This window comes from Microtus ochrogaster, linkage group LG5 (genome assembly GCF_000317375.1).
Source record: "Microtus ochrogaster isolate Prairie Vole_2 linkage group LG5, MicOch1.0, whole genome shotgun sequence".
NCBI lineage: Eukaryota > Metazoa > Chordata > Mammalia > Rodentia > Cricetidae > Microtus > Microtus ochrogaster.
The window spans coordinates 55,929,341-55,940,484 of record NC_022031.1 but is presented as its reverse complement, the minus strand read 5'-3'; the positions used below and the strand labels follow the sequence as shown (position 1 = coordinate 55,940,484).

Genomic DNA, 11,144 nt, shown 5'->3' with positions numbered 1-11,144 from the left:
TCTGCCTGGAGTTGGAGAACCATGGCGACTCACTGTCTCAGCTTCTTTCTCCCAGCATCCTGTTCTGTTTTCTCCGCCTACCTAGGGGTTGTCCTATGAAATGGGCCTAGGCAGTTTCTTTATTAATAAGAAATCATTCCCACATCACTTGGTACTTTCTAAGCATTTGCTCCAGTACTGAATTGCATCCAAAGCCTCTAAAACAATGGTTCTCAATTTCACAGGGGTCGCATATCAGATATCTTGCTTATCAGACAGTTATATTACCATTCATAACAGTAGCAAGATTGCAGTTATGAAGAAGCAACAAAAATAATTTTATAGTTGGGTCACCACAATATGAGGAACTGTATTAAAAAGGTCTCAGCATTAGGAAGGTTGAGAACCACTGCTCTAAACGCTTTTTATATCCACACTGGGATACATACACCACGCACTACTCTCCCGGGCCAACTAGGGGACTTGGTGTTGCCCAGTTTGGTGGAAAGGAAGGATCTAAGTCAGCTTGCTCCAACAGCCTTTCTATTTCCCTTCTTTCTTATCACTTATTCCAGGACAGACTGTCTGATGCTGTCTGAGAATCCAAACCTGATAAACTCAGCCAGGCTCACTCTGGGAGCGCATCTCAAGTGCAGTCAACTGGTCAGCTGTCGTTCTTTCCCTAGGAAGCACCTATCGCCTAACATGCTGACTTGTACTAACTACGAACAACCTCTCTAGCCAGGCTTCAGCATCACGAGCCTATCCTCACACACTGAAGACCTTCGTCTCAATGGCAAATTAGTGCAGGGTTCTATAAATCATTCCCTCCCTGTCTCCTGAATCTCTCCCAGATACCTGACTTCTGAAGTGGTCCACCACGTCATAGTCTCGCTCATGTCATACAGGTATTTAGATTTTATCCAGTACTTCATGTGAAACCTGGTACAGAATGCAGGTCCTCCCTGTCTCTGTGTCCACAGACCTAGTCGGCTAAGGGAAAACCCAGCCGTGTCACTCAGATGCTGAGGCCAGGCCTCCCATAACAGCAGCTTCCGCCTTTCCACAGTGACATGTCCTCACCAGTACCATTCTGCAGTACTTGATGTACTTCAAACTTCCATTCTGTCAGGTGCACACACACACATGCACGCACATATTCATATGTACATGTGCACACACAAATATACCCACACATACACCTGTGTACACACACATATGCAAAGGCATGCACAGACACATATACTCATATGCATACATGCACACACATGGATACACACACTCACAGCTAGAGATACAAGAGGAACTGCCGTGAGTGTCCTTTGTGACACATGATAACTTCTATGGGTCATTCTTTTTCAGTGGTTGGGGTCAGGTACTGCTAGTGTGTGATTTAAATGGCACTGATGAAATAGGGGACACAAAGGAGAACACAAAGGGACATTACCAGCTTTGTCATCATCCTGGAAAGGCTCACAAGGGCTAGGAACCAAGATGACTAACTGAAGGCTTTCAGAGGGGAAGGGTCCAGTGTTACACCTTCTAAAGCAACAGTGCCTGGATGCTATTCCAAGCTGGTATTTCAGCAACAAACGTGACTCACAGATCTTGTTTCTAAAAGTTCAAGGTGGAGAGAAGAAAGCCAGTCTGCTGAGGAAAACAAGACAGGCAGATTCTAATCTGCCTTATGTTCAAGATATATATTTTCTTTCTTCTCATGGGCTCCTGCTTCCTCCCTCTCTCCGCGGATGCCAGGACGGGGTCTATGTGCTTTTTGGTTATATTAAAGCTATTCTTATTTCTGTCGTTTGACTAGAATAATATGCTACCAATGCAAAACACACAACAAGGTTCCTAGACGTAGGTGGTAAGGTGAGCTCAGAGTGGAGGAGGAAAGTGGTGTCATAGCATTCCCGTCTGTGCTGGAGAGAAGGATGTGCTGTGTTGGGCTTAGATATCTATTGCAGCAGTGTGTACTTTGTGATGAACATGTAGATCCAGCCTGAAGTACCGATCAAGACTATATAAATATTGGGAAAGAGATCATATACAGAAGTACCGGTTTGATGGTGGCATTCTTCTCATCCAATCCAGGTTAAAAAAGAAGTCGGTGATGTCTCTATCCTCATCAACAATGCTGGCATTGTAACAGGCAAGAAGTTCCTCGACTGTCCCGATGACCTCATGGAAAAGTCACTTGATGTCAATTTCAAAGCACATTTATGGGTGATTCTTTTTGTTCTCGTACTAAATGCAAATTTATTCTGGCATTCAAAGTATTTTTCTCCTGCTCTATAACAATATTATCAAGGTCTAAATAAAACACACATCTTAATCATGGGGGAGGTTGGGAATCCACAAGGGTCTTTACACAGCCTATGGCGAGAAACTCACACGGGTCCTCACACAGCCTAATGTTAGGAACCCACACGGGTCCTTATACAGACTAAAGTTAGGAACCCACACGGGTCCTTACACAGACTAATGTCAGGAACCTGTAGTAAGGAGGCCGCTAGTTTGTTCCCAGCCACTTAGCCCCGAAATAATCACACAGAAACTTTATTAATTAAATCACTGCTTGGCCCATTAGCTCTAGCCTCTTATTGGCTAACTCTTACATATTAGTTTAACCCATTTTTATTAATCTGTGTATTGCCACATGGCTGTGGCTTACCGGGTAAAATTCCCAGGTCTGTCTCGGGTGACTCCCTGACTCCGCCCTCCTTTCTCCCAGCATACAGCCTAGCTTTTTCTGGCTAGTTCTGTTCTGCCCTTGCCATAGGCTCAAAGAAGTTCTTTATTCATTAACCAATAAATACAGTGACAGAAGGATCTCCCACACCAGGAACCCACACAGGTCCTTACAACAGCCTAAAGTTAGGGACCAACATGGGTCCTTACACAACCTATGGGTAGGAACTCACACGAGTCCTTACGGAAGAAAAATGTCAGAAACTGTTCTATCCCTGTGGAATTACTTATTTTGTCCCAAATGTCCTCTCATTTGTGGGGTGTGTGTGTGTGTGTGTGTGTGTGTGTGTGTGTGTGTGTGGTGAGTTTACTTACATCTTTACATCTAGATAGTTCAGTTCCCTTTGGAGTCTGCTCCCGTGGCTTTCATAGCTGTTCTACTTCTGCTTTTCCCTAGTCTCCTTCTCTTTCTCTGCTATTCTTGTTTCCCTGGCCCCTACCGTCCTTTCCTGTGTGTCTCTTCCTTCTGAGTGGTTCATATCTTTGAAATTCTGTGTGTGACCAAGCAATGGGCACATGACTTGATTGACAGAGGCTCACATAACTGCCTGACCACTGGGCTCCAGCTCTCACAGCAAAGCCACAGAGGGGCCACTGGACCCTGAACACAGGGTCCTTGTTACGATGCTGCCTGTCTTCTTCACTTGATTTTCTGCCTCTTTCTCTGAAACAAAGCAGTGTCAAGCAGGTGACTGAAGAGAGAAGAGACTGGGCCTTTATAGGAGGCTGCTTTTAGTTCTTTTCTATTTTAATGTTGTTGTTAGCTTTGATTTGGGGGGGGAGGGTTAGTTTGGTGTGTGTGGGGGGGAGGGTTAGTTTGGTGTGTGTGTGTGTGTGTGTGTGTGTGTGTGTGTGTACAGACAACAAACACCCACAGAACTATTTCTCAAGCCTAGAACCCATTTTTTTAATCTCCTTGTCTGTATCTGTGGTTAATTTCTGCTTGTTGCTCAAGACATCTTCCTCAGAAGTCCATTTCCCTTCCTGTACCACTTTTCTGTAGGGTCTCAGTTGAAAAATGAAGGTTTTCTGTATGACTGAGACACAGCCTAAGTGCCCACTGTTAAAAACATATTTTTCTTTATGAATTAGTATTGAAAATAAAAGGCCATCATTCAAAGAAGTATAGACGGATTTAAAACAAAGTTCTTTCTCAATGGAAGCAGTGTGTCTTGTGAACTGTGTTCAGGAAAGGTTTTAAAATCAGAATTAAGCCAAGGAAAGAAACAAAATATACACCTATAGGGCTGGAGAGATGGCTCAGAGGTTAAGAGTACTGACTGCTCTTCCAGAGGTCCTGAGTTCAATTCCCAACAACCACATGGTGGCTCACAGCCATCTATAATGAGATCTGGTGCCCTCTTCTGGCATGCAAGCATACATGGAAGGAATGTTGTATACATAATAAATAAATAAATCTTTAATATATATATGCATGATTATATACACAATGATGTCCGTAAGTGCTTATAAGTTTTGGATTATGGCTGTCACAATGAAGATTTTCCTGCACCACGTTGATTGTGATCTTAATGTTGTACATACATATATAACATTATATACTTTATTAGTATATTATATATAATATATATTACATATACAAACAAAGCATTAATATGGATAAACTTTTAATATTATTGACATTTTCATGGTGAGATAATGGTTTAATGGTATAAAATACTCTTTAATGTGTGCTTAGTTTCTTACATCCATTGTCTTTAAAACATTTCATTAGTTTAAAAAATTGTTTAATCACAGTATCCATATACATACCTGAGAAAAGCATAGTGTGTGCTATTAAGTATTAAAAGGTTTCCTTTGCTCTTCTTAGACATATAAAGCCTTCCTGCCTGCCATGGTTGCTAACAACCATGGCCATTTGGTTTGCATTTCAAGTTCGGCTGGACTAGTTGGAGTCAATGGACTGGCAGGTAAGACCATTTCTGACCAACTTCAGCTTGCAGAATACCGCTAAGTCACTAGCATTCACCTCATGCCCTAAGAATAAAAAGGTCAACGCACTGAAGGTCTGATCAGTAATGTGGGCGAGACTTGCTCTACGCAGCAGAACTGCTGTTGATAGACTGCCGTCCACCTGGACTACACGCTTTGGAGTCTTGAGGTCTCGTGCAGCCCCGTCTACTCAAGAGAGAAGGGAGATGGGGAGGGAGGAAGAGAGCTCAGCAGCACAGCTGTGTTCAGAGATCAAATTCACTCGGCACTGTGGCAGGATGCTGAGGAGCAGCCAGCAGCCTTCCCCTGGACTTCCATTAGGTGGTCCCTAAGGTAACCTACAGAATTTGGAAAGCGAAGGAACCTTCTCACTTCTCCACTGGCCAACCCTTCTGCACATCCTGTCAGTCTCAGCTCTCTCCCCATGCCCAGCTGATCTGATAACCACAGTTGCCAAGGGAAAAAGAGATTCAAAAAGATCTCTAGTCAAGAAGGCCTAACTTGGGACTCCTTCCCCTGGAGTCCGCCTCCCATAGGGTGTGCAGGTCACCGACACTCACGTCCCCTAGAGTCTCGTTTAAAATGGTTCTAAACTGTCACACTGACATTATCTATGCCTGTGTGCAAAACTGCCAGGGGTTTGTGTAAAAGCCTTGGCATTCCGGGGACATGGTAGAACTGACAGAGGATGTGACCAGGTGGAAGGAAGTTAGGAGGTCACCGGGACTGTGCCCACAGAGCGGGGGCTGAAGTCCTAGCTCCTTCCTGCTACCTTCCCTGTCTCTCGACCGCCATGAGGTAAGCTGGTTTCCTCTGTCACATGCCCATGCCTGATGATATTGCTTTGCCTTGGTCCAAAAGCAACAAGACCAAGTAACCGTGAAAGAAAAACCCTTAAAGCTGTAAGCCGAAGTAAAGCCTTCCTCCTTCCAAGCTGATTATCTCAGTGTTTTGTCCCAGGGGTGGGGGAGCTGGCAGAACCCTGTTCCTGTGAATGGTACTGACCGGAAACTTTGTCTTGCTGTGTTCCAGAAGCTCATTACTGGCAATACAAGGTTTATGGTTGGAAGGACATTTATTCCCACGTTCCACAGACCATGCTGAGCATTCTTGCTTAGGTCCCTATATTACTTACTATTTTATCTATTTTGTGTGTATTTGTACTTCCTGAGGTTACGTGATTTGAAGTAAGGACAGGCCATCCTACGTCCTGTGTCATAGTTGTCACAGCTCAACAATCAATGGCTTGTAAGTGACTCTGGCACTGTGGTGCAGGAGAGCATCCTGCAATCTTTCTCATCTCGGAGGCCACTCAGTTATTAACATATCATTTCATGGCCCGTGTTCCTACTTACTGCATATTCCTCCCCATACGATCATTTTGAAATGGTTGCCACATCTTCTGTTGCAATTACTGTCATGAGTGACTTTAATGTAATGTCATTTAAAAGCTTGACAATACAAATAGACCTCTGAGCTGTTATGCATCTGGTTCTAAATCACTATAATAAAGCAAGTCACATAACATTTTCGGTTACTCCAAGCAAATAAAAGTTATATAAATATATAACTATAATCTCTTAAAGGTACCATGCAATTATAGCTTTTAAAAAGTATTGTCCTTGACTTACTTTAAAATAAAGTTGTCTTAGTTGGGACTACTATTGCTGTGATAAAACACCATGGCCAAAGCTACTTGGGGAGGAAAGGGTTTATGTGGCTTACACTTCAGCATTGCTGTTCATCACTGAAGGAAGTCAGGACAGAAACTCAAACAGAGCAGGATCCTGGAGGCGGGAGCTGATGTAGAAGTCATGGAGGGTGCTGTTTGCTGGCTTGCTCAACATGATTTATACAGCATGCTTTCTCATAAAACCACTCATACGGACCACCAGCTCATGTATATGACCGCCCACAATGCACTGGACCCTCCCACATTGATGACTAATTAAGAAAATGCCCTATAGGCTTGCCTAGAATTGTGGAAGCATTTTCTCAATTGAGGCTCCCTCCTCTCCAATAATTCTAGCTGTGTCAAATTTACTTCAAACTCTCCAGCACAGTGGAACTGCTAAAAGCTGATGCTAATGATCACCTGAGCAACTGGAAAGATGGAGGCAGACTTGCTCAGTGCACAGCTGTCATTAACCTTTGCATCATGAAAAACTCAGTCACTGAGCCGCATGGTGACAGAATGCAAGGGGCCGTGCAGACCTGGACAATTCCTTTCTCTCTCTCTCTCTCTCTCTCTCTCTCTCTCTCTCTCTCTCTCTCTCTCTCTCCTCCCCCAGACTATTGTGCAAGTAAATTCGCAGCCTTTGGATTCGCTGAATCTGTGTTTCTGGAAACATCTGCCCAAAAACAAAATGGGATCAAAACTACAATTGTGTGCCCATTCTTTATCAAAACCGGAATGTTTGAAGGTTGCGCGACTGCGTGAGTATGCCCTTTTGATTTCAAAGGCATTTAGATTGACTGTCTGCCCACCCGATTGCACTCTTTTCTTGGAGTTGCTTGGGTCTTTTCTAAAATGTTTTCTGGTCCGTGAGTGGTTTCAGAATTGTAGCTCACACGTGTGTTTAAGCTGCTGATTGGTGCATTCGGTGTATCGCCAGTGTCCAGATGTTCTTCTCTGTTCCCTCTCTCTGCCACCCAATGCCATTCAGGCTTCTTGATTGAGCCCAGTTAAACTAGACATCATTAAAGGAAAACAGCCCCAAGATTCCTTAAAAGAACACCACATGTCTGGATTGACAACAGAATTCCCCAAATAACACCGTGTGTGGATCAACCCCAGAAAGGTCCTATTGATAGCACTACAGGCTGCAAGTTCAAGAGCCAGAGTGGAGTGGAGTGAGGTGTATGGCCACTGTCTTGTTAGTTAGACCTTGTTGGCCAAGGGATAGAAAGAGTGGGAAGGACAGAGGGAGGGTCCACTTCTGCTGTGGTTCTTCCCATAGGGGCACTAATCTCCTTCACAAGGGCCCGGCTCTCATGACCTAATTACTTTCTGAGATCCAACTCCTGATCCAGATCGCCATATGGAGGTCAGGCTTAGGTGTAAATTTAGGCCTTACAGACACAAATACCCAGATTTACATCTTCTGAACACAGCCCAGTTTGTTCCCACTGACTCATGTCATGCTCAGTCCGTGGTGGAGACTGCTTGTTTGTTCCCTGGCTGCGCAGACCCAAAATAACTGCACAGGAATTATATTAATTGCAATACTGTTTGGCCAATAGCTTAAGTGTATTTCTAGCTAGCTCTTACATCTTAAATTAACCCATTTCTATGAATCTGTGTATTGCCACAATGCTGTGGCTTACCAGTTAAAGTTCTAGGTGTCTGTCTCCTCTGGCGGCTACATGACGTCTTGCTGACTCCGCCTACTTTCTCATCTATCTCTGCTTGGAATTCCCGCCTTTCTCTGTTCTGCCCTGTGAGAGGCCCAATCAGCTTCTTTATTAACCATAATAAAACATATTCACAGATTACAGAGGGGAATCCCAAATCATTAGACCACTCAATAAGGTTCTATATGGGTGACTATTTGTAACATGAACATATTAATTACAATATGCTTCCATTTCATATTATATTTGTGCTATTACTACTTTGACAATAAGTGCACAAATCTAGAAATAGCAAGAAATAGGTATGGCAATGTCTTATAAATTCTTTATCCCTAACCCTGAGGAATGATTTTTTTTTATTAATTTGAGTTTTTGTCTTACATTAGGTGTCCTACTCTGCTACCAATTCTGGAGCCAGAATATGCAGTCAGAAAAATAGTGGAAGCTATTCTGCAGGAGAAGCTGTACCTGTACATGCCAAAGTTTTTATACTTCATAATGTTCTTAAAAAGGTAATGGCATCCGCCTCCATGTTTCCCTGTGTGCCAATCACCACCTTTTCCTCGTCCTACCAGGAAGAGCCACTCGGAAAACACTTGTTAGATTAATGGATTTCTAAAAGGAAAATCTTCTCCATACTGATTCTCATCTCCATGACAATTTCTTCAGTTGCAGTGCCCCCCACCATGTACGATTCCAGAGACCCTCTCTAACAACTTAACATTATTGTCAAAACTTAATGGTCTTCCTCAATGAGCTCTGGATAGCTTTAAATAGATATCTAGTTTCTGTTTGGTAACGATGTTCTTACACTCGTCCTAAAGTGATTGTGTCAGCGTAGATATGGGATCTGTGCTTCTTCCAGTACAGTCAGCCAGATGCCTCAAGAATCTGCAGTATTGGTAAAACTGGCAATTGCTGCTAAATTTTATCTACTAAAGAAGAAAAAAAATCTTCAAACCAGGCGAAAGAGGGCTGGGTCTAGGTTAGTAGTAGATGGCTTTCCTGGCTTACACAAGGGTCTGGGCTTGAGTTCCTTTCCTTTTCCACCCTCCTCTACCACAGGAGGAACCCCGCAGCCAAGAGGCTGTGGGAGGCAGCACAAGCGGTCTTTGAGAAGCAGTTCGAAACCCAGACTTATGGCCCCGCTCTGTATCAAGCCTGTAATTCTTACATGCCCTCTGCTGTCCAGGCCTCAGTTGCCTTGTCCACAATGATAGTTTTTGGCGGTGCATACAGATTAGATAATATCTGGTTATTGGACAGTGTGTGTTCCCACAGCACAATGGGTAGGACTTGTGTACGTGCAGATGGCGCTATGACAGAGCTAACTCTAAGAACATGAAGCTTCATTTTTTTTTTTTTTACTCTGGATCATGATCTATGACTTTTATGGCCTGCCCATTCTGGGACAAGTTTTGCTGAAGGACTACATCATTCTGGAGAAGTAGAAGAAAAACAAATGGGTTCAATGAGAGAAATGACATGAAACGCTCCTTCAGACACGTAGAGAGCTGTATGTTAGCCATGCAGCACTCACTGTTCAAGGACCCGGGGTTACATAAAATAACAAGATACAAAGCATCCCCTATCGAGTTAGAGATTGGCTTGTTGGGGATAGATGTCATGTGAGAAAAAAAAAGACTAGGTGGGCAAGCTGTTCATACCCATGACACTAGCGTTAGGGAGGTTGAAGCTAGAGGACTGCTATGCATCTGCCATCCTGGGCTGCATAGTGAGATCCTGTCTCAAGGCCTCCAGCCCTGCCGAAAGAAGCTATCCTGGGCATCATAAGTCTGGCATACATATCAAGCCAGGAAAGAGAATCTCAGAACTGCAGTGAGAAGGGGGCGGCAAGCGAAGATTTAAGGACTGACTGCTGGAAATCTCCCTAGTATGTCAACAGTTTACCAGAGCCCTGAAGCTGTGGAACACAGAGACCACTTGTAGGCCTTGGCGTGTCAAATAGAGCAGCAGTGGGCCCAAACCCTTTCCCTCACCCCACCCCGAAAACAAATCTCAGGTTCTCTGCAGCTACTGTCAGTTACTCTGAACTGTTAGTTGTCAAGGTCAGCGGGGGGCGGGCAGAGGCATCTGTGTGTCTTCCCAGGCAGAGCTGGGGATGGAAAGCACAAACACCTTAGCTTGGTTGGCCAGCTGCGGGAGAGTCTGTTGTGTCTCATCCTCGCAGTGGTCATAGGAAGAGGGACACCCTCAGCTTATATATGAGGTGCACAAGCTGGTAAATTGCCTAAGCTGGCATTGAAAGTGCCTGCGGCAGACCCACCTACTCCAACATGTGCCAACAACCCCAGTATCTTCAGAGTACACACGCTGCTCTAAGTTGGTGATATTTTGGAGACCAAAATGAGCGAATTGAATATCCCAAGCCGTGCAGGAACCCTCTGAGCCCCAGCCCGTGTGATGAGTGCATGAACAAGTGACTTCTTCTGCATAAGCGACTGTCTTCGACTGACCTAGCAGAGATGTGTTCGCAGATGGTAACCAAAAACGTTTCCTCTTGCGTTCTTTGTAGCTTCTTGCCTGTCAAGACAGGAATGCTGATAGCTGACTATCTGGGAGTCTTCCACGTGATGGATGGTTTCACTGGCCCAAAGAAGAAAGCTTAAAGCCAAGCTCCATGCCCAGTGTCATCTGATGCTCATTGCCACAGCAGGCTTCTATCAAAGAAGAAAGGTGCTTCCGTCTGACCGAACCCAAAGACAAGTATAACCCACCTTCCTCTATGGACCAGAATGTCCTTCCAGTGTCATTTAAATGCAATTTAATTGTTTTGTTGTTTTTTTTTTTTTGGTTGAATGTTTTTCTTTTTCGTTTGGTGTTTTTGCTGTTGTTTGAAAAATAAAAATGACTCTTTCGTCATTTCTATTTCAACCCCTATGTCAGTGAAACCATACACATACAAACAACAAAGACAGACTCAGCAAGTTCTATTTATATATATTGGTGCTTACAGATATATGTGTATGTAACAAATATAACCCAAGAGAATGAGTGTAGAGTAACTGGGAAGGGCTGGAGGAAGGAGAGTGAGGGAGGGGTATTTCAATTTTAAAACATTTTAAAAACCAAACAAAAATTTTAAT

The 11,144-nt window shown here is 43.8% G+C and overlaps 1 protein-coding gene across 2 annotated transcripts in view; it reads left to right on the top strand.

The window, feature by feature from the left end:
• Sdr16c5 (short chain dehydrogenase/reductase family 16C member 5) overlaps positions 1-10,811 on the top strand; it is a 14,809-nt gene extending 3,998 nt beyond the window's left edge. The window contains exons 2-6 of one of the 2 annotated variants that reach the window (XM_005362276.2): positions 2,074-2,205; positions 4,562-4,661; positions 6,975-7,119; positions 8,424-8,549; positions 10,574-10,811. In XM_005362276.2, the coding sequence (XP_005362333.1) occupies positions 2,074-2,205; positions 4,562-4,661; positions 6,975-7,119; positions 8,424-8,549; positions 10,574-10,667 (597 nt within the window). In that variant the 3' untranslated portion in view covers positions 10,668-10,811. The remainder of the gene's footprint in view (positions 1-2,073; positions 2,206-4,561; positions 4,662-6,974; positions 7,120-8,423; positions 8,550-10,573) is intronic. The other variant, XM_026786804.1, reaches the window with a different exon arrangement.
• The last annotated feature ends 333 nt before the right edge of the window (positions 10,812-11,144 follow it).